The sequence below is a fragment of the Ruditapes philippinarum genome, unplaced genomic scaffold, assembly GCF_026571515.1.
Source record: "Ruditapes philippinarum isolate M1 unplaced genomic scaffold, ASM2657151v2 ctg1894_1_1_1_1, whole genome shotgun sequence".
In the NCBI taxonomy this organism is placed as follows: domain Eukaryota; kingdom Metazoa; phylum Mollusca; class Bivalvia; order Venerida; family Veneridae; genus Ruditapes; species Ruditapes philippinarum.
Genome location: NW_026852855.1, coordinates 98,190 through 123,257, shown reverse-complemented (window position 1 = coordinate 123,257; position 25,068 = coordinate 98,190). Strand labels below are relative to the sequence as shown.

At 32.2% G+C, this 25,068-nt stretch overlaps 2 protein-coding genes across 2 annotated transcripts; one reads left to right on the top strand and one right to left on the bottom strand.

Annotated features, from left to right (window-relative positions):
* Positions 1-1,954: 1,954 nt before the first annotated feature.
* On the bottom strand, positions 1,955-3,363 carry LOC132726455 (acetylcholine receptor subunit beta-type acr-2-like). Its single transcript, XM_060711773.1, has one exon. The coding sequence runs from the start codon at positions 2,810-2,812 to the stop codon at positions 1,955-1,957; it is 858 nt and encodes a 285-aa protein (XP_060567756.1). The 5' UTR covers positions 2,813-3,363.
* Positions 3,364-3,516: 153 nt separating this feature from the next.
* LOC132726443 (RNA polymerase I-specific transcription initiation factor RRN3-like) lies at positions 3,517-24,908 on the top strand. Its single transcript, XM_060711762.1, has 15 exons — positions 3,517-3,821; positions 7,342-7,398; positions 11,780-11,869; positions 12,195-12,324; positions 13,136-13,262; positions 14,360-14,528; positions 14,795-14,869; positions 17,665-17,761; positions 18,818-18,948; positions 19,268-19,398; positions 19,768-19,940; positions 21,253-21,361; positions 22,279-22,404; positions 22,737-22,812; positions 23,821-24,908. Exons 1-15 carry the CDS (start codon positions 3,774-3,776, stop codon positions 23,956-23,958), a joined length of 1,677 nt encoding a protein of 558 aa, XP_060567745.1. The 5' UTR covers positions 3,517-3,773; the 3' UTR covers positions 23,959-24,908.
* Positions 24,909-25,068: the final 160 nt, after the last annotated feature.

Below are 25,068 nucleotides of genomic sequence, written 5' to 3'. Positions count from 1 at the left end.
TAGATTATAAACAAAACTAAAAAAGGTTAACCAGCCATGAAAATGGCTCCGTTTTTTTTTACTTTGAAAAGTATAGCTTAAAATGCATAACCAAAATAAGACAACATTTGCTCTTCATACAAATTTAAAATGTCACAAAGTAGGAGTTTTTAAATGCAAATAAGAAAACACATAAACAGACGTTAATTCTATCATACATAGAACATATAAAAATATAAGTTTAATTCAAAAAAATATTCAAAACAACTACCAGCATAATAATAATAATAATAATAATACTCATAATAATAATAATAGTAATGACAACAACAACAACAACCACCTAAATAATAAGTGACTATAAACAAATCGCCCCATCAGTAATTTTACTCTTTTTAATTTGGTGGCTAAAAACATTTGCTTAAAATAACTGATCAATAATATTCAATTGTCTCTCTGAAGAAGCTAACATTTGTGGGAATTTAATTAATAGGAAAATATGTCCATATTTAATCATGACCCCAACCCCTCACCGAATGTTTTTACTTGTTGGGGAAAAAAAGCTTATGTCGGGGAGTAAAATATATTATTTTCTTAAGACTTTTTTGATAATGAAAACTGATGGTAGAAGTGATTATAGTTATGTCCCGATCAAAAATTACAAACAATGGGAGATTACTTAAACAATCGCTCGAGCTACACATTATGATTTTTTGTCACTAAATTGAATCAAGAGAGAGAAAAAAAACAGAAGTTATGATTTTCTGTTTCTGCATTTCACCTTATTCCTGTCTACAACGCTGTGGGTATGACATATACAGGCTGAAAAAAAAAATTCTACAGGCCAAATTTCTTAATGCGGAATTCTACAAGCTATTTTTTTTTTAAAACTAAACAAATTCAATTGAAAACGAAGACCCGCAACAGGTCAGATTGCTGCATGGCAACGAGACATCGGACAAGGGGTCTATAGTGCAAGACTTTAAGAAGCAGAAAAAGAAAAGAAGCTGTGCTCTCCCAACTTCCTTGTTCACCTGACCTCGTCCCCTATGACTTCTTTTTGTTTTCAAAGCTAAAAAAACATGTATCTTTCACGTCGAAACACGTCGTTTCTGCAATAGTCTAGTGCCTTCATAGTATACCTAAAGAAGACTTTGAAAATTAAAATGAAGATATCCTATTTTTACTTTGTACATACATGTACATTTTCATCACATCGATCAGGTTTCGTGAGTTATATTAAATCTTCGAAAGGTGAGGATATGATAACAAAATAACATTATTATCATTACCAAGAAAATCAGGTGCTAAATATCTTAGTTATCAATTTCTATCTTTCTCCATTTAGTCTCCACAATTCCAGTCAAGATAATAAAATCTTATTAAAAACCATGCACATGCACATTTAATCTTTATATATTTGTTTTTGTAAATCACTACACTTCACGTGTTCAATATGCACTATGTGCACTGTGTTCCGCGTGGTCTTCAGTTGAATTGTCACTGATCACTGCCAGTTTTATAATAGTGACAGTTATTATTATATTTATGACTGTGAATAGCACAAGGAATATGTTATCTAATACTCTTACAACATCTGGCCACGTGACATTTGTTTCTTTCGTAGTATCAATTTCTTTAGAGTCTTCCCATTCACAAGCATTGTCTAATGACAAAGCGACAGCTTTTTTAAAGCATTGGGGCAGGGTTTTCCACTAAAAATTTTTAAACCAATCGTTTTTTTCCTCACCGGCATTGAAAAAAATGAGGCCTTGACGAAAAAATGCAAAAACAATTTTAAAACGAGAAAAGGGGTAAAAACTGGCCCGTTCCGGGAATAAATGGGGGTAGATTTTAAACTCGATTTTTGTAACTTTTGGGAAATTTAAATAACACTGAGAAGTGTACACAGGGAAGACGTAAACATTGAAAAGGGCTATTTTTGTGGGAGGGGTGGGGGGAAAGGTTCCCTCCCTTAAACAATTGTCAAAAAAAAAACAGCAAGTGAAAGGAACACGGTGATGACGAAAGATGCCTTTTCTCCAGATTGCACAGGTAGGACAAATACACAAATATTCATAAAGGAGAGAATGACGATTGGCAGAAAAACGTTCATTATGAAATATGTCGGATTTCGTCGTAGTGTGATAGCACATATAATATGAGTACCTTCTCCTTTCTCTGTTTCCGTGCCCATACTAGTCTCCATTACTGACCAGCCTGAAAAAACACCTTTACCATGAAAATCAATGTGTTCTTTAACCGAGCGTATGATAAGTTCATCTGAAAAGTCCGGTGTTTCAAATACCATTGAACATGTTTGTGTGTCAAATGGAAATTGTCGAACATCAGCCGTGCATGTGTATTGAAATATTTCAACTGGATTCCATATGACGTTACCATCAGCGTGAACAATAATTTGTACAGACGGGGAACCCATATCAGAATATTTTGCGACAGAATTTTCCAGAATTATAAACGGTTTCCATACCTGTGACTGAGGAACATGAATATGTGTAATATTTTCAAAACTATGAGGATTCCAAACCAGGTATTCGTCTTTCCAAGAAAGTGTCAGTTTAGAAGTAAGAATAATTGTTTGTTTAACTTCATCAAAGTCTATCAATGCTATTACTGCCATGCCAACCTCAGCAACTGTTGGTGTTGCCCATTGCTTAACCGGTCTTACACCATTGTTATAGCTGTTATTAAGAAACAAATGTTCCCAGACCGCATGTCCGCTGCTTTTTGCTACACATTGTTCTTTGTGTAATATAATATTGATAAAGAGTATTCCAAGAATAATATTGTAATCCATATTGTATCTATCCATTCAAGCTTGTCACATGATATTACTCAACGTGTGCTTTTTTAATTTGATATATTAGCTAGGTAACAACGCACTGCATATGGTACGTACGTCACACAAATATAGATATAGTTAATAGATTTATTCAATACATATTATTCCTGTTGTCAAAATTGTTCTTTTCAAGGGAAACATTTAACAAATATAACGACTTGCTGCAGCTATAAACGGAAAAGGTCTGGATGATATTTAATATGTTACTCTCACCAACAGATTTCCCTTGAGAGTATCTGAAAACAGAGCAATTTTATGCAATCAAACAGGCCAATAAAACAATATCTAAAGGTCTAATCCATTTGTAAGAGGTCAACAAAATGACATTTGACATTATATATTTCTAAATAATAAGATTCCTTCCTGGTGATGATATGTAAGACATGTATATTTATATGATAGCTTATAGGTGAACAGTGTTTATGCTGGCTGGGCTGTGCTAAATTATCGAAATAATCCGACTCCCTTGGACACTTTAACAGTATCTCATAAAAATCCAAACTTTCATTACATGTACAATAAACATGGATATAGTAACATGGGTGTAGTAACAAGTAGGAAGACAAGTGATTAAGAAAGCCTTGTCCTTATCACATTACCATCATCATTAAAGGCGTCGTTAAAATTAGTGGTGTTTCATTTTTTTAAAGAAAGTATTTGGTTGTGTTGAACCTATGCGGGAGACGCAATTGCGCAAGCGATGTGAATTAATTTTGAAAAACGTGTTACAGCCTTCCTTTCGTTTTCTAGAACCAAATATTTCTTTAATTCTCGACTAATATTTGAATATTGTTTAAAATTGGGTTATCTGTTATGCATTTTTTGAGAAATCTGTCGAATATGTCTGTTAAAGAATGTCGCATGTTATGATGTAGTGGACTAGAATTCGGATAAGCATTTGAGGCGAATTTAGCTGTCTTATCGAATTAAAATGGAAACCAAAAGCACATTTGAAGCAGTTCTTTGCAAGTTTAAAAAGGTAATATATTAATTAATTGTAATTTATTCACTAATTGGCTGATTAAACCATTTCATTAATAGAACTGATATGTTCAACTCCTTTATACTGTTGCATTCTGGTCTTATAAAACGAGACTACTGACTGTAAGTATCAGTAAATATAGCTTTGTGGTGAGAATGAATGATTACTGAATTTTAAAAATATTTTTTTTATTTACTATTTAATATAATATAATAAAGATAATAGTTTGCCAAATTGTAGTAAAGATAATATGAAATTAGGTGCTACCTATGGCGCGGAAAGCTCTTATGATTTATGATTTAAGCATAACATGTTTAGTGTACATCTTAACCAGATCTATCATGCAAATTCCTAAATAAGTAAATGCAGGTATTTTGTACCGTAAACAGAAACGAATAAATATGTGGTGTTCAACCTACCATCGAAAGAGGGACCACTGCGTATGCGTCGGAGTTTGGAAAATCCCGTCCACCATTTTCTGTTAATCTCTAATCACATATGTTGTTTTTACGTTATTTATAATGTGCTAATTTATCAAAAAGGATTTAAAGTAACTTTTTACATTTATCATCGTTACTATAGTTGTTATGAATGAAATGAATGTTTATTTTCTGATTTTGTACATCAGTTTTTCACCGGAAGTGTTCTTAAGCATGCGTCTGCTAGCAATAGTCTGAATTATGTAGACGCTCATAAAAAGCGCTGTGACATCTTTATTTAGCTCAAAAGGATTTCAAAATGGAGGCGCCCAGTTAACTTAGGATTTTTTTTACAGCTCATTAGGTATAGGATATATATTTTTTTGAAATTTTCATTTACTTTTAATTCAGGCTTCCCGAAAGATGCCAGACCGTCGGACCTATCCGGCAAATTTTCAGTAGGTCCGACAACATTTCCACGAGTTCCGGACCTTATGTCCGGCAATATTTGACGGCATATAGACCGACCAATTAAGCAAGTGTTACTTCCCTTGGCAATCATATGGAACAAATATTCTGATTCATTGTTTCGTTTTAAGCACCCAATCGCTATCAGTCTTACACGTCATTTTTTTTTCACGAATTCCCAGCTTGCAACTCAAATACAGTATTGAAAACATAGCTAAACAAATTAGGTAAGAATTTATAATATGACTGTCAAATAAGTTGTTGAATCGTTCAAGGTATAGGAATTCGCAAAATCAACTGGGGTTCCATTTCAAAATGTCTTTGATCAATTTTCAAGGAAAATACACTTTTTAATTAATGAAATATAGAATTTTGAATGGTGTTAAGATAAATAGATTATTAGGTCAGTTTTTATATGTACTTTAATTTATCGGGTTGCAAAATAAACCTTTCTCAACTTGTCCGATAAATTTTCTGGTCAGACAAATATTTGTTTGGTCAGACAAAATGCTCAAGTCTGTCTGACCAAATGTCAGGCAAAATTTCCAGTACTTTCAGGAAGCCTGTTAATTTGATTTCATTTGAATTGATACGCGTCATACATGTTATCTAAGAGAGCTACAGCCCTCACGGGGCCTTTGGCCCCGCTCGGACTTTCCGCGTATTATATATCGACATGCCAAATCTATATGTTTGGTCTGGGTCAGAATCTCACTTCTAGGGGGGAGATATTGCCTATACAATAATACTCATAGTAGCACAATATCTCATCGGGAAGTACAATTAGTTGGACTAGCCAAATTGTAATTAAAGTGCTGGAAATCTTGAGCAAGATTAACCAGGATGGGTGATCACACAATGAAAATATTTTCTGAATCCAATGGTATATATTTTTCATTGTGGCTCTTATTAGTCTTGAACTTTTTCTTGGTTTGTAAATTGATGAGGAAGGTTGTTTTGATGATTTCTAGGTCAAGTTCAAATATGTGTCATCTTTGGTCAAAAACTAGGTCACAGGAGCTGAAAATAAAAAAAAATCTTGTTAACACTCTAGTGGCTGCAATTTTTTATCCAAATATCCGGGAAATTGATCAGGAAGATTGTTTTGATGATTTCTAGGTCAAGTTTGAATATGGGTCATCTCCGATCAAAAACTAGGTCACAGGAGCTTAAAATGGAAAAATCTTATTAACACTAGTGGCTGCAGTGTTTAAGCTCACATGAGCTAGCTTGCTCAGGGTGAGCTTTTAGGATCGTTGAATGTCCGTCGTTTGTCGTCCATCCACATTTGTGTTTGAACAGCTAAAAATAGAAAATTTTTGTTAACACTAGTGGCTACAGTTTTGATCCAAATATCCTGGAAATTAGTCTGAAAGTTTGTTTAGATGATTTCTAGATCTAGATCAAATATTTATTAGTGTGTGTTTGGCTTTTCAGATTTCATTAGTTATTAGCTCACCTGAGCTTGCTCAGGGTGAGCTATTAGGATCGGTGAATGTCCGTCGTCCGTCGTACGTCCACAATTGCTTGTGAACACACTAGTGGTCACACTTATGACTCAATCATCATTAAACTTTGTCAGGATGCTTGTTTAGTCAATTGCTCGGATGAGTTCGAAAAGTCTGGGTCATTTCGGATGGAAAACTAGGTCAAAGGAGCTAAAAATAGAAAAACCTTGTGAACACTCTAGTGGTCACATTTTTGACCCAATCATCATCAAACTTTGTCAGGATGCTTGTTTAGATAATTGCGCAGATGAGTTCGAATATGGGTCATCTCTGATGAAAAACTAGGTCATAGGAGCTATAAATAGAAAAACCTTGTGAACACTCTAGTGGTCACATTTTTTACCCAATCATCATCAAACTTAGTGTGGATGCTTGTCTAGTCAATTGCTCAGATGAGTTTGAATATGGGTCATCTCTGATGAAAAACTAGGTCACAGGAGCTAAAAATAGAAAAACCTTTTGAACACTCTAGTGGTCACATTTTTTACCTAATCATGATCAAACTTTGTCAGGATGCTTGTTTAGATAATTGCTTTGATGAGTTTGCACATGGTTTATCTCCGATGAAAAACTAGGTCACAGGAGCTATAAATAGAAAAACCTTGTGAACACTCTAGTGGTCACATTTTTGACCCAATTATTAAGAAACCTTGTCAGGATGCTTGTTTAGTCAATTGTTTGGATGAGTTCGAACATGGGTCATCTCGGGTGGAAAACTAGGTCACAGGAGCTAAAAATAGAAAAACCTTGTGAACACTCTTATGTCACATTTTTGACTCAATTATCATCAAACTTGGTCAGGATGCTTGTCTAGGTAATTGCTCGAATGTCAAGCTCGAATATGGGTCACCTGGGGTCAAAAACTAGGTCACAATGCTCAAATATGGATAATCCTTGTTAACACTAGTGGTCACATTTTTGACACACTTGTCATGAAACTTGGTCAGAACGCTTGTCTAGGTAATTGTTCGGATGAGTTTGACGGGTCAGGTGAGCGATCTAGGGCCATCTTGGCCCTCTTGTATCATTAAGTAGCAAATTTTTTATACATTTAATCTTACATATACCGGTATTACAAACTTATTCAACTCAATTTAACCTTAATATTTTTAATGATTTTAGGGATCAAGAAAAGACTATGATGGTTTCATTTGTAAACTCGCCAATCCTTCTATATCGGTAAGTACTAAGGTGGGCTTTTTTATCATGAAAAGTGACTTTAAAAAGTTACAAATTTATGCTTTTTTAGCTTGATTATACAATGTATATGGCGAGCTGTCCTACTCGCCCCGGCATCAGCCTTTGCATCCAGATTTCAGATTTAAGTTTTGGTGCAGTAAAATATTTTTCATTTCTTAAGGTATCAAATTAAAACTACAATTATATGTTCCTTATCATCAACAACATCTTATGTGACAAAGTTTATAAATCTAGCACAGATATATTCAGATTTATCTCCCCTTGAACTTAGAATTTTCCTTAAAAATATCATATTTTACTGTTACTTTTTTATTTCTTAAGGGATCAACTTTATACTTCAAATATATGTTCCTTATGATATCATTAACAACATCTTATGTGACAAAGTTCTTGACTCTAGCACCAATATTGCAAGAATTAACTCCCAATGAACTTAGATTTTTTTACTTGAAAAATATTATTTTTTACTATAACTGTCTTAGTTTTCAAAGTATCTACCTCATCATCAAATCATCAACCACATCTTTGAATATATTACATCAGCAGAGGAGTCTTTAAATATATTTTTATATATTTAGTACCTTTCATCTGATTCAGATATAATTTTACATATTATGATGATACATGTATATGTACAATTGTAAGCTATCATTAGACATAGATTGTTGCATATAAAACATGCATTAACTGAGAGAATCTCTTGATCATGTGCCATTTTTGCATGTTTTTTAATATGCATATTTCAGGGCAGAATGTAAAAATAACTTAATGCTATTATGGCCGCAGTATTTTGGTTATCAAAACATAACTATTTAGTTAGATGACATAACATTATAATGTTGAATTATAGATTTCTTTATACAAAATACAGATATCCGATAATTAAATGCAGAATTACTAACTTTGACTGTACCTTTAATGCACCTTTTTTGTGCATTAACATTTGAAGAAACCCTTGGTCTTTTTAAATCCCTATCCCTGCAGGTATGGGCTTTAAATTTGCCATTGTGCTTCTACAGCAGCTGCTGTAAATGCTTGGAAAAAAAGGTGAATTAACCCTCTATTATTTTATAGCACATGTTTTACAAGATTTATTGCTCTGCACATGAAAATGTAGAGAATTAGAGTTCTTAAAGAAAACTTTTGGTCTGATTTTGATAAATTTCACACTTGTAAGTTATCTTTAAGAAGGTAAGTCAATCTTTGTCCAATATTTTAGATTTAAGAGAATAGACTAAGGATACTTGAAGTTCCTTTGCAATATTTGTCCGAAAGAATTACTCTTCAAAATAGTATGTTCTGATTAAAAAATATGCTTGTTATAAAGATTAAATGTTATTTTTTGTATTGTTGAGCTGTTTATTAACATCATTGGAGTCCTGTTTGCCACAGTCTGTACCAAATTAAAGCTAAATTGATGGGTATAATTTGCATATATATATATTATAGATGGAAAAAATGGTGTGACTGTATGATTTAATCAATTACTGACTGATTATCAAATGTCAGCATTGTCTCAAGAGAACTCTAATATGGAATTAGAATTAAGATAAATGCCATCTTACAAGGTTTTATATGCTTCATTATATCTTCATAAAAGTTATTATATGTCACAGGGTGAGAAAAATGTGCAGCCTGACCTGGACTCGAACCCGGGACCCTCTTCATAAAAGTTATTATATATTTACTCACAAATGTACATATAGAAAAGTCCAATCCGCATATCTGTGCATTGTTTTTTCTTTCTCTAATCAACTCACTCAAAGTTCATATTACATTCTCCATGAACTTATTAACAGATACCATTATCAGTAACACCCGGCCTGAGTTTCTTTATTTAAATATTACAAAATTATGATATTTTTGTTCATCTGTGGTACAATTCTCTCAGTCACCTTGTTAACAGATTTTGATGGTCTGTATGTTTAGTTACTTTTTCAATGGAAGAAGTCTTTGAGATTTTAATTGTAAGTTCTGGAGACTGCATGATTTTGCAGAGCGTGCAGATCCGAAAACTTCAGTTAAAAATCCAGTGCATTGCACCTTTATTTTTGTAGCAGAAAACAGTAGTTTACAAATGTTCATGTTGAATCAAAATGATGTGTCCACCACTTAACACATGCTCTATCTTTTTTATGCTCTCCTTCGAAGAAGAGGGGGCATATGGTTTTGCTAATGTCGGTCTGTCTGTCGGTCTGTCCGTCGGTAGACCACATGGTTTCCGCTGATTATCTTGAAAAGTATTTATCAAAAAGTCTTCATATTTCACATAGTGATTGGTCATAACTAGTAGATGACCCCTATTTATTTTGGGGTCACTAGGTCAAAGGTCAAGGTCACAGGGACCTTTAATGTCAAAATGGTTTCCGCTGATTATCTTAAAAAGTATGTATCACAAAGTCTACATATTTCACTCAGTGATTGGTCATAACTAGTTGATGACCCCTATTGATTTTGGGGTCACTAGGTCAAAGGTCAAGGTCACAGGGGCCTTAAATGTCAAAATGGTTTCCGCTGATTATCTTGAAAAGTATGTATCACAAAGTCTTCATATTTCACATAGTGATTGGTCATCACTAGTAGATGACCCCTATTGATTTTGGGGTCACTAGGTCAAAGGTCAAGGTCACAGGGACCTTAAATGTCAAAATGGTTTCCGCTGATTATCTTCAAAAGTATGTATCACAAAGTCTTCATATTTCACATAGTGATTGGTCATCACTAGTAGATGACCCCTATTGATTTTGGGGTCACTAGGTCAAAGGTCAAGGTCACAGGGGCCTTAAATGTTAAAATGGTTTCCGCTGATTATCTTGAAAAGTATTCATCACAAAGTCTTCATATTTCACATAGTGGTTGGTCATCACTAGTAGATGACCCCTGTTGATTTTGGGGTCAAAACAGGGGCCTTAAATGTCAAAATGGTTTCCGCTGATTATCTTGAAAAGTATGTATCACAAAGTCTTCATATTTCACATAGTGATTGGTCATCACTAGTAGATGACCCCTATTGATTTTGGGGTCACTAGGGCAAAGGTCAAGGTCACAGGGGCCTTAAATGTCAAAATGGTTTCCGCTGATTATCTTGAAAAGTATGTATCACAAAGTCTTCATATTTCACATAGTGATTGGTCATCACTAGTAGATGACCCCTATTGATTTTGGGGTCACAAGGTCAAAGGTCAAGGTCACAGGGGCCTTAAATGTCAAAATGGTTTCCGCTGATTATCTTGAAAAGTATTCATCACAAAGTCTTCATATTTTACATAGTGGTTGGTCATCACTAGTAGATGACCCCTATTGATTTTGGGGTCACTAGGTCAAAGGTCAAGGTCACAGGGACCTTAAAATGTCAAAATGGTTTCCACTGATTATCTTGAAAAGTATTTATCACAAAGTCTTCGTATTTCACACAGTGATTGGTCATAACTAGTAGATGACCCCTATTGATTTTGGGGTCACTAAATCAAAGGTCAAGGTCACAGGGGCTTTAGATGTCAAAATGGTTTCCGCTGATTATCTTGAAAAGTGTGTATCACAAAGTCTTCATATTTCACAAAGTGATTGGTCATCACTAGTAGATGACCCCTACTGATTTTGGGGTCACTAGGTCAAAGGTCAAGGTCACAGGGGCCTTAAATGTCAAAATGGTTTCCGCTGATTATCTTTAAAAGTATGTATCACAAAGTCTTCATACTTCACATAGTGATTGGTCATCACTAGTAGATGACCCCTATTGATTTTGGGGTCACTAGGTCAAAGGTCAAGGTCACAGGGACCTTAAAATGTCAAAATGGTTTTTGCTGATTATCTTGAAAAGTATTCATCACAAAGTCTTCATATTTCACATAGTGATTGGTCATAACTAGTAGATGACCCCTATTGATTTTGGGGTCACTAGGTCAAAGGTCAAGGTCACAGGGGCCTTAAATGTCAAAATGGTTTCCGCTGATTATCTTGAAAAGTATTCATCACAAAGTCTTCATATTTCACCTAGTTATTGGTCATTAGTAGTAGATGACCTCTATTGATTTAGGGGTCATTAGGTCAAAGGTCAATGTCACATGGGCCTTAAATGTCAAAAAGGTTTCTGTTGATTTTTCCATAATTGAACACTTCCATGTACCCATTTTTGGCAAGTTTTTGTAATAAAATTACCAAATATGTGAGTCAATGGCTAGAAAGGGGGTATATGTGTCGTTCGACATTCTTGTTTTTTACATTTTTCAAAAAATTACTCAACAATTTATGAGTGTAGGGTAAAATCAATGGCAATTTTCAAAATCCTCTTGCATTTTGCTAGCATGCAAGCTAAAATTCTAACCCTGGGATCAATGATGATGTATTGTGACTATTACAGGATGGGGTGTTAGTGAAATATTTAAAATCAATGAAGGATTGTGCTACACTACTGGACAAGGATCATGAGATGTTGATTGGAGTACTTCTAGTAAGTGAAGTTTTATCTTGACTTGAAGACAATGTCAAAGCCAGCTTTAAGTATAAGATCAGCATGAAATATGATTTAATGACTTTTTGTTGACAATTAAATCATGAAATAGAAATGCATATTTGATTTAAAAAAGAAAAGAAAAATCAGTTAAACAGAATTCTAATATTTTTTTTCTCTGAAATACATGTATCTCATAGAGAAGTAGCTTGAAATATTTGATTACATTTTGTTATTGCAATTTTAACATTTAATATTGATCATTTGATTTTTTAAATAATAATAACCATGGAAATTGTTCTTATGTAATTCGTTTATGTTGTAGAAATTAGACTGGATGAATCGTTCCAGTGGTGTTGTACAGATCTACCAGTCGACCATATTAAATATTGTATCAGTACATACAGTGTATCTGAAGGCATGTTTGAGAGCTCTGGTGAAAAACTTTATGCCAGGTTTGTTTGTGTCTAGTATTGTAAACTTAATTCTTAGCACTTCTTTAAGCCTAAGTGAATATTTAAGATGTGATCTATAAAGATTATGCTTTGTTCATTTGTAGGTTAAATATTTCTATTGCAGAAATTTATTGAAATCTAAGAAATTCTTAATGAATATGTGCCCCTTGTGGCTGAAGGGTTGCCTTTAAAGATTGAGGCGTCGGCATTGCAGCCACCGTTTATCAATGTGTGAGCGTAAGAGGCAACTTGAATTACAGGTGTCTATGCATCTCTTACCTCTAGCAGGGTGGGCTTGGACATGTGGTGTTACTTTAAGTTTGTAATATCCAAGGTTAACCAAAATTTTCTTTCCTGTTTTGACCTGTGTCTGTGCACCATGAAACCAAAGAAAAAAACAAACAATACTGAATATGTTTAATTTCAATATCAGAATGCACACACTTTTTTGGGAAGCTGCATTCCCTTTTATTGGTAAAGTTTATTTGGTTGCTTCTTACAAAAAAATGCCAGTTTTTTAATGACACATTTATTCTAACTGTGTTTACGTATTAGGGCTATAATGTGTGGAGTTAAAAACGCATCTCAGTGTGTACTCAAAGGATGTTTATTTTTGCATTTTAAAAAAGACTGAAAATATTATCAGTATTTTTAAATATCAAATTTGAGCATAATATAACTTAAAATTTCTTAACTTAGATACAAATTTGTTGCATTAGAACAAAGTGTTTCATCACACAAATATAACATATAAGCCAAATATCTGTTTATTATTCCTTAATCACATTTGTATGTTTTGTTATTTATACAGTAATAAAGCCTGTAGAAAACAAGGAATCAACAGAGAGTTTAGTAACAGATGATATGATGGCCGCACACAATCAAGGTTTTATACATGTTCACACCTTGATCAAAACTATTATGAAGATTGTGCCAATGTAAGTAATGTAAAAACATATGTACATATACATATGCATATATTACTGTCTTTAATTGGAAAAAAAAGATGTGATACAAAGTTACATCTTCATGTGTTCTTCCTCATTATTTTAATATCACAACATTTAATAAAGTGATAAAACTTGTAAGATGTGAGTATAAAAAGTATGTTATGTGAAAAAAAACCTGATGCACACTTATGTTATTCTCTCAGCTTCAATATTGAATGGTATTAATTCTGTTGCATAGTCAATAATTTTCAATATTATTTGATGCAGACAAGGACATTATGTTCAATAAAAGAAGGGAGATAATATTTTCTTGCATATCAGACCGGATTATCTACCGTTTACATCGGTGCTAGAAAACCCTGTCTTACACCCCCCATGTAAGACAAGTTGTGTGCTTTAAATGATGTCATTGACGCGCGCCTTTTATGAATGAAATGCGTTCTTAGGATGACTTCATTTTACCATTATGAATGAAGTTGTAAGTTCATACGCTTCTACGAGTATAAGAAAAAAGTGCGTAATGAGAATATCAGTTTTTGCAATTTCCTTTCTGAAAATAATGACATGTAATATGCAAGAATAATAATCAAACACCAACTATTGGTACAGACGTGAAATCTAGCTCTCGGGTAACTGTTTAAGCGGGAACTCGGCAGAGCCTCGTTACCACCGTAAACAGTTACCCTCGAGCTAGATATTCTGGTCTGTACCGGCAGCCGCTGTAAGATTTTTATAAGCTACTGTAATCATTCTCATGCAAAAATAACAACACTGAATATCCAAGTTTTAACCTTGAGATACACTGTTTACAACCATAAAATGTTACTGTTAATTTGTAATAGTTATGTTTTTCGTTGAATAATGTGATAAATTTTGTTCGCTATACTAAACAAATATTAATTGAGTTACAAGGTCACTGGCTATACACATATAAAGATTATGATTATAACATAACCTTTGCAAACCGTTCTAAAGTCTTTACAATGTTTGAGTACATGTACCTGCCTGTTGATGTACAAACATCACTTATACTAACATGTTTATTCCTTCTATTAAATATTATGGATATAAATATTTTGTTTCAGGTCGTCACAGCTGATCATGCCTATGTTGATAGAGAATTTCCCATACTACATAAAGGATGTGTATATACAGGAATGTTTCATGAAGAACTTACTTCAGATAACTTACTACAAGACAGATCTTAGACAGTCTATACTTGAACTTCTTATTGAAAAAATCATTAAATTTGATGTAAGTTATAATTCTTTACAGACTGCACATTGTCACCTGTGACAAATACAAAAAAGAAACTTGTCTTGTTAAAACGAAGAGTTGTTGAAATTGATATCATTTTTCATGATAATTTGACATTATTTGTCATGCAACTTTTTGCTAAGTGAATTATTTTTTCCTGCAAAGTTAGAAGAAATTAATGAGAGCATGAACAATTATGTTAGCTATGATGTACTTTTGATTTAATCTGTGTGAACAATGGGTTAGTAATTTGCATATTTCAGACACAGGCACCAAGAACAGCTTTACTAGAGATGACTTCACAAGATAATAGTCAGGAAAGTGGGATCTTTAATATGGTGAGTTTATTATCATATTTCCAAATGGAATATGATCTTTTCTTTATCTTTGTATGTATATAAAGACTGGTAAATAGGGATAGTTGTATTGTTCTGCCCCCACCCACCCAGCCTCCTTCTCTAGACTGACAAAACAGTGAAATTTGGTGGCATTTGTGTACAATGGATTCATTTCTAGTTTAAGCGTTGTCATTGTCTTACATTTATTACTTTCATCTATCCAGCAGTTTGATTATGATTTTTAGATAAGTTACATAACCTTGTATTAATTAATTTATACAGCATTGTTACATGGTCATATAACCTGTCAAAATAACATTTAAATGTATATATAATACAGGATAATTCCTTTAATAAAGGGAAAACAAAAATTAAACTGTACTATCATGATTTTACAGCAGCCGTGTATATAGATTATATAAAAATTGTGAAGAAAAAGATGTAACAAACATGCAGTATTATAAATATGCTTGTCATATTTTCAAGTATGTTTATAATTCTCCAAATCTTATGTCAGTAAGGATAAACAATCAAATCTTGACTTGTATTAAGATAATATACATTTATTTCTTGATTTGTTGTAGACTTCAATACAATTAAAACTTCACTGTTCTTTATGTTAAATTTTGCGACCATTGGAAACTATTCAGATTGGTTGTATAATCAGGGCTGGGAATCAAAACTGCGTCGTATCCTACAAAATGTAAACAAACGCCGCCATCTTGGAGCGAAAAATGTATGTTTTTGTTTATAACTCTTTTTGTTGGAAATGACTGAAAACAAGATATATGTATTAACACGCTACACTATTTTCCGCTTCGTTCGGTATATGTTGCTTGCACAACTATTTTGTAAAACAAAAGTTATAGCGAACTTGCAACTCGAAGCGGGGCAGAATTTTTATTTATTATTTGAAACTGAACATTAAATTTTTAAAATTATATTATAAATGGTTAAGCTACAATATATTTTTGCAAGTAGGTTATGCGTTCCGTTTAGTCATTTTATGTTCAGCGCCGCGGAACTTTACCCCTGATTTTGTCGTATTGCGTTTCTTTATCGCCGATGAGGAAAGGTCTACGGAATGTATTTTCTATATTTGCACTTAAGTATCATACTTCTCCATCAAAAAAATAAATTTTCAAAATCGAGTTACGTATGATACAACAACAAATTATTTTGTAAAAAGTGTCCGTTTTGCAAAGGTATTTTACGCTATGCACCGATAAATTTGATACAGATATATAATAGGCAGACATGATCTTTCAACAGTATTGAAGAATTATTAAGTTTTCACAATATTGAACAGAAAATCTAGGTCAGATTATCGTATCGAATTTTCAACAGACTAGAGACATGACATCTTAACATGCCTTTATACTAAAGTGTGATTTTTATTTGATAATGAATTGCCTGAAAACTTAAACAAAAGTTTTCAGAAAATGACTTCACAGAGGAATACCCCTTGTTTACATTGAAAATTTCTCTGCTATTAATACCGAAATAAGAAATTTAAATTTTATTCTTTTTAATAATTAATTTAGATATTTATAATCTTAAAACTTCAGGCCAGAAGTTAATAAAAAAAGCTGCTTATTTGTACAGCTGACGTTAACAAATTTTGTTGAAAAAAACAAATCAGACAGGTGTGTCCGACCGAGGCCGAGCTGTTTATGTTTACTGAATTCAAATCACTTGAACTGAACTGCTATGAATTCGAAAACCACCAGGGACTTTTTATTCTTTCGTGTGGAAAACCTATCAAGCTAGCTTCAAAATGTCGATGGTTCTCTGCAGGTACAACATTTTGCCTGAAATAATGCACAAATGCGCACCTGAGGTCCTCGCCCCTAGTAAAGCTAATGTGTAGAGTGAAAGTTTGATAAGAAAGTCATTACCCAGAACATGCAGAACCACAGTTAACTTAGCGCGTAGCTAGCCAAAATGAATTCAAGTTAAGAGATTTCTACATTTTTTTTGCGAAAAAATAGGGATAATATTGAACATACAGGAAAATATAAGAAATTTTTTCAGATATTATGATCAATAAGGTAACATGTTCATGTTTAACTGAAAGTAGCTTCCGCAATGTAAACTTTCAAATTAAATGTTACATTGGACATGACACATTGTATTCTAAATAATCAAACGCAACAGAACATTGCTATACACCGCAAATGATCTGGGTTTTTTTTATCTAGCGCAAGTGATTATTCCATAAAATAGAAGTATATTGCCAAAATTATCCCTGTTGAAAAGACTGCCAAAAATACAACTGCGTCGTATCATATTTTATTTTCAACTGCGTCGTATCATTTCGTAAAAATCATTATTTTCTTAGAAAATAAACATCTCTTTTTAATGAAATTTTAGTAAATGATGCAAAATTAAATTTCGAAGTTTATGGTGAACTCTGAAACAAATATATAATTGATTTGAAGGAAAAAACGATAGATAAAGCAATATGAACTGCGTCGTATCCACACATTTTCATAAAAATTCTGCCCCGCTTCGAGTTGCAAGTTCGCTATAACTTTTGTTTTACAAAATAGTTGTGCAAGCAACATATACCGAACGTAGCGTAAAAAATAGTGTAGCGTGTTAATACATATATCTTGTTTTCAGTCATTTCCAACAAAAAGAGTTATTAACAAAAACATACGTTTTTCGTTCCAAGATGGCGGCGTTTGTTTACATTTTGTAGGATACGACGCAGTTTTGATTCCCAGCCCTGATAATCATATATTTATTATATTATGAAGGGATGAAAGGTTAATGTTGTTTTTATATTTCAGGAAGGAGATGTAGACCCTGTGGTAGAAAGCAGCGAGAAATTAGATGTTTTGATGGTTCATCTGTTTGAGTATATACAGGCTGTATGCTATAAGAATGGTAAATGATATCATAATAGTTGTCTTAATAATAGCAGTTGGAGGAATTGATAACATGTATAATGATTTAAGTTATTCTGGAGGATTAAAATGAGCTAGTATTATACTTTGAAATAATTGATAAAAGTAAAATTCATTTTGTACTTTTCCTGTTTATTATTAAAAAAATGTAGTTCATACAAGAGCAATTATGAAGATATTTTTGAAAATATATTTTGGGAAATATATTACTATTTAATACTGACAGATTGTGTATGTAAGCAGTGTTGAACCTACTCAAATTTGTTTGAGGGTAATATATATTGTTATTATATGACAAAAAATTTCCAATTCTTTCCATAAGTCGATACATGGTCACATGATAGTCAATAGAAAATGATATTGACCTGAATTCTAGGTGATATTCATATAAACAAATAACATTATGAAGTATTTTGTGTAATTTAAGCATCTTTTATTAGAAATCAATCATAAATGATGTAATGGGATATAGAGTACTAGCTGACCAATTATAAATTAAATAAAGTTTATTCCACATTTAACATATTACAATGTGTATAACACTAATGAATGTGAAAAATTAACAATATTCATTATGTTAGGGTATGTACTATATAAACATTCTGTGTAAATTACAGTAACTTCTGACAGCATTTTTTTTGGTCAAAATACAACATTGAAATAAAAGTGTTCTGCTTTGCAGCAAGTGACCATTTTAAAAGGGATACAAATGTCAAAAACAAATAAAGACCCCTGTGCTTTACCATGGCCTCATTGCATATCACACTAACCATGTTCATAGACTTACAAACACATCTGCGGATGTTTCAAAATTTTACCAAGTAACTGTTACTGTTAACTGTTGAATTCTGCTAAAGCCGGTGCTAGGGGTGTGGATGGTATCTTGCAGTTATCATTATTGTCCCTGAACAGGGTCAAACCGAGCCTGCATCATTTTCAATTTTGCTGTTTGGCATTCTTTAGAGATTCCTCTATTTGGATATTCACCAAATGTTCATGCTATGTAACAATGATATTAATTGTTGATATATTTTAGGAGAGTTAGAGTGGGAAGACACTAAGAGATTTTATAGAGAGACATTGTATGTGTTTGAGAAGGTGATATTACCAACATATGCTTGCTGTCATATACAGTTTATCATGTTTTACCTAGTCAGCTTCAAAATGGTATGAACTTTTTATAAGCTTTATTGATTTGATAAATTATTTTGATATCTATTTTGAGATACACAATGAATATTTGTATAAATTAAATCATGTTCTTTCAATTTTAGATTTTCTCTAAATATTTATTTTAATGACTTTTCTGTATGAAGGAAATAGTTACATCAAACATAGTAGAGTTTTAATTTGATTCCATTAAAGTTAAATGTGAAAAAGTATAATGAAATGTCAAAAGCATTATATGTTTTGTCAGATGCTAACCATGTTACCATGTGAGTGTAACCTAAATTTGTTTGACAATATTATATACATTATTTTCCAGCAATTATGTGATGGGTTTTTAGACTACTTGTGGAAACTGGTTCAGAATCCTAATGTACAGTCAGTATACAGACAGTCTGCTGTCTCCTATATGGCGAGTTTATTAGCGAGGGCAAAATTTATAAATATCAGGTATGTAAACATCAGATGAATTAATGTCAGGACACTTCGCATCTATAATCAGAATTTAGTATCTTAAATGTAACCATAGTAATAACACAAGAAAATAAACATGCATATTTGAATATTTGTTAGGTATGCATTGAATATTTGCAAAAAAAGTATATATAAGTACATTATATAGACTTCAAAGTTGTTGAATGAAAATTTATGTTACAAACAAAGTATTAAAATGTGTTAAATATATTATACATTTTTGTAAAGATAGTCTCTTCCCTAAGGCTTAAATAATCATTCTACTGTCATTCACACATAAATCTGCACATAATCCTGTCTGTGTACATAAAGGTTAATAAAATGATAAAATTACATGTATTTCAGGACGGTGATGAGATGTGTAGAGTTAATGATGACATGGTGTCACACATACACAAACACATGTCAGGACTGTGTGATGGCAGATGTAGTTCATCATGGTCCCTTCTACTCAGTCTGTCAGTCTATCTTCTATGTGTTTGCTTTCAGACAAAAAGAAATCTTTGAAACCAAAGCAGGTATACAGCTAGCTGTTTAAATGTTTTCACCCATAACCTGCAACCAGAGTGATTAACTTTTGCTACCAGTAGAGTAACTATACTGCTGGCTGACCAACTTCCAATTTTCATTTTAATATCCCTAAAAATGATAACGGACAGTACCAAAAATGGGAGCTTGACAAATCTGTTTAAAAAATTTAGCAAGTTCAAGGTTGCAATTTCAAATATTCTTTTTCCTAGACTTTTATAAGAGATTCAAGCTCATCTATAGCTCACCTTAAACATAAATCTATAAAATTGATTACTTAAAGTAGTCTTTGTTAGTTATAACCATTGCCATGTTTGTAACAATAATATAGTCAAATACATGTACTGGCAGTTGTTCTTATATGTCTTTACAAGTAGATGTTAACATGTCCACATAAATTTTTTTATCTCCTAAACTTTGGTGCAGGAGTGTATTAAAGCCATGTAATAAAAATGTTATGTCACTAGTGTAATACAAACACTGTAGACCCGACAATGAAATATGGCTCATTTTTAGCTCGACTATTCAATAAGAATAAGTAGAGCTATTGCAGTCACCCGAGCGTCGGCGTCGGCGTAACCACTTATGTTAAAGTTTTTGTAATAGTTCAAATATTTTCAAAGTCCATTGACATATGGCTTTGAAACTTTGCACACTTGTTCACCATCATGACCCCAACCTGTAGACAGGAGGAGGTAACTCTATCAAGCATTTTGACAGAATTATGCCCCTTTTTCGACTTAGAATTTACGTTAAAGTTTTTGTAATAGTTCAAATATTTTCAAAGTCCATTGACATATGGCTTTGAAACTTTGCACACTTGTTCACCATCATGACCCCAACCTGTAAACAGGAGGAGGTAACTGTATCAGGCATTTTTTTTACTATCAAGCACTAAGAATAGTCGAGCATGCTGTCCTACCGACAGCTCTTGTTTAGTGTAAACCATTGTTATTTGGAATATGTGATAAATATAATAATATTTTCTTGAGATTCAATCCAAAATATATTGGAACTCATTGAATAAAACAAAATTATGCTCACCAGAGACTCTCATACTATGATTTTATTTAACTTGTTCAATAAATTTAGTATTAAACCTACACTCATTCAACATGCTCTATGTAATTGATTGTTTAAAAAAAAGAAAAAAAGGGAAGAAGACAAAATAGCTGCAAGCTTACCATGAAACTATATTGCCTCATTGTTGATTCAACTGGTAGAATCCTTCACCCTCTGGCTGTTTGATTATACATGTCAGTATTACAATTACTGTATTATATATGCAACTTTATTTTTCAGGGTTAAAGTGGGCACAGAGTTTACAGATTCAGCACTTAATTCAAAGTCGTTTGAATCCATTAAAAATTTGTTTACCTCTCATTGTAAAAACATTTGCATCAATAACCAGGTATGTATATATGCAAAATCTATCAAACATAATTTATTAAGCAATGTTATTTCAATCTTAGCCAATCTGCGATCATAGTGCTCGAAGTCAGCTATCAACCAAGGGCAAATGTCTGAAGATATTATGTCATTATGTTGTTTTCTCTGTTTGTTTATATCTTGAACAATGAAATTCATGGTATATTTTGTCAAAATGCTTCTATAAACAACTTTGACCAGACTATTATCTTTATTATCAGTTTGCCCAAATCATGGCAACGTTTATTCAGAACATGTTAGTAATATTCATATTAGTTTAGTTTATACAAATTTATTATAGTTCGATTGTGTTGGTAGCTATAAGCTTATTGAAACACTCTGGAATCCGTTCCTGGAACCAATCAGTACTAAGCAATAAATGTAGTTTCTTACTCAAGGAAACAAAGGTTTGCTATGACAGGGTTTGAAGCCACGTGATCAGCAATCCTTAGATTACTAGTCTGTCGCGTTAACCACTTGGTCATGCCTCCACAGCGGCCTAAGTCGGCTAGGTTGAAAAATTCAATTCAAAGCCGTATTAAGAGAAAACTTTTTTCACACCCTTTAGGTCACAGATGATGCCAAATGTCAATGAAATTGGATTAGAATTTTTGTTAAAAGCTTCTATATGAGGTTGAAATTTTGTTGTCAGTGATCGAAAATAACACACTTATGTCTATCATTGTCCGAAAACCATAAACCTAGCATGGATATTTAATGCATTATTCTCTTTTTTTAAATGCTCATATGCCTTTTTTACTGGTTTAGTTGGAGGGTAATAATCAAATGTTTCTCAATCAAAACTGTTGATTTAGAATGATATAGAATTTTCTCACTGGTATGCAATTGACCATTTTGCTAGGAGAAGAGTTCAGTTATACTTTAATGTTATATTTTCAGACAACATCAATTAGCATTTTGTGATCACATAATTCAACAAAACAACAGATCATTTCTACCAGTTGACAGCAAAGGTTACCAAAAATTTGAAACATACTTCCCATTTGACCCATATTTATTAAAAAAGTAAGAAAATTTTCTTTTTACTAATATTATGTTTTACTCAAATCTTTCTGAAACTAGATTTTGTGGACATGGAATGATCATACCACTGGCAAATGCTGATATTTTTAAATATAATTATTTTTTTGTTTGTAGTGTTCAAGAAACTAAAGAATTCGTTTAAAGATAAAAGCTAAGCCTATTTGCCTTGTTTTTTTAACTATGTTTAAATTAAGACTTGATAAAATATGAAGAGGGGTCTTGTTATAAATAAGGTTATATTGTAAGGAAAAAGAATTTTAAGTTCAGCTTAACAAATTATAATGTTTTATAAATGAATTGTTTGTATATAACAGGTCTATGAAGTATATAGAGCCACATTACCGGGAATATGATCAAAGTCTACCTGTAGATGATGACTCGTCAGGGGAGGTAATTCTTGTACACATAATTACATTTCCACAGTTTATTCACAGTTACTTACCTTACTCTTTTAATGATAGAAAGTGTTCAGGTTTTATATTGACTTATTGGATGAGCTGTATTGAACATGACAAGAAAAGAATAGTTATTTACTTAACAATTGACATTCATTATATGAAACCTACAAATTTTGTCCTTTTAATGGGATTGGTACAAAGTTTACACAATGGGTCAGTAATGGATCTTTATACATTGCTGTTGTAAATTTTGAAGTGATTATTGATTGTATTATAGGTGTTATTTAGTTGTTGTCTGTTTCGGAGATAAGGTCGAGGTGTTATGATGCTAAATTTTCGTTGTCACACAAAACCTTTAATGTAGTCCATCATTCAAACATTTTAAAAGTTATCAACATGAAACTTGAAATACTTGCTTATCTTGGCATTGCATGGTGATGTTGTTAGACAAGGGGAAGTCTTCTTAAAGCTATATAAAAATTTTTCGAGTCATGCCTATTTTTTACTTAGAATATTTGTCAAAGTTGGTTATTGATAGTAGTTACCCTTAACAGATGAGTGTGCTCCTATTTTGCTGCAAAGATGAGTTTAATTTATATAATACATGTATCCCAACAGATTGGCCGTTATGATGGTGACTGACCAGTATTTGTTATCAGAAAATAATTATTATACAATATAAAATCAACCTAAATTATAAAATGACAGCTCCACTATTTTTGATAATTGAGTATTACCCATACTGCTGAATGATATTTACTTTATAGAATTTCAGTTCATCACATCATTTTATGATTATTTTTTGATAGTAAAATATAAAAATTAAACACAAAAAATGGCAATATGTCAAGTTATTTTGATTTCATTTACATTTGGATGGGCATAATGTCATTTAAAGTTTCTATTTAACTTTGGTTATTTACTTTTAAAAGACAGAAATGCAAAACATTAATTGACATATTGTATATATTTATAAGTTTGATATATATTTATATTATAGGAAGATGATGATGAAATGTTTACAGAAGACACTCGTTGTTCAGCACCAGTCGACATGGAGACCATGTCCTCCAGTCTTGTAGATAAAACTGACCTTATGAGTTACGGCACTTCGCCAGGATTCAAACATATATTTTAAACAAGAACTTGTACATGTGCCAAATCAGATGATCTATTTTGGTTTTGTCTTCATTCTATTTATAGATTATGTCAACTTGATATTAAAACTTATAGTGTGTAATATTTTAATTGAAACATGAATTATTTTTGACATTTTGGAAAAAAATTGAAATGATGGTGTTTGAAACAAGAGATATGTCAAATATAAGTAATTGGGCAATTTTTTTTTTATAAAGGTTTATATTTAAGACAATTAACAATAGGTTGTTATATCTGTTTATTATGATTATAATGTATATTTATTCTATTGACCTATTCAGTGTTCATGATTTTTACATTTGGTGTTCAGAACATTAAAATGAATTTAAATTCTAGTAGCACTATGAAATACTAGATTCTTAGGCAAGTCCTTAAATTTCAGTTATAGAAATATTATACTGTATATACTGATTCCCATCAGAAATGTTATGTAAATTCAGGGGTAGAAACATGTTTATTATTTGTAGAAGCAATTAGTGAATCAGATGAATTGTGCTATATGTGCTATATGTTATGTCTTGTATTGTGTGTGTTCCTGATATTTGAAATACTGTTGTTAAACAAGCCAGAATTTTATTATAGTTGGGTAAAACGTTATTGTTACTATTTATTTGTTAATGCATGTAGTAACAGCCAGGCATTACCAGGGACTTTAGACGAAGCTATCCAGGAAACTTCAATGTATATGGAGGATCATAACAAATTCAGGAGGTCAAATTTCACAACATTTGATTTCATGACCCTTTTTTGAACTTTTCTACTTTTGTTTGTTTTTGCACCAACACAACTTGTAAATGTTTGTGTTTATTTACCTTAAATCACAGATGTTTATATAATGTCATTGCATGATATTTTCTTATATTTGTATAATTTATGTGAAAACCATGCATGATCTTGTTGAGTTTTGAAATAAAGATTTTTTAAAATAAGTATGAATTTTTGAAGATTTTTCTTAAAAGTATTTTGATGCTCCTTTATCACCAGTAGAAGAGGTATATTCTTTTATTGTTGTGCCCCCACTTTCATTTTGTGTTGCAGGCAACTCAAAAACTAGTTGACCTAGAGTCGTGAAGCTACAGGAATGTTGATC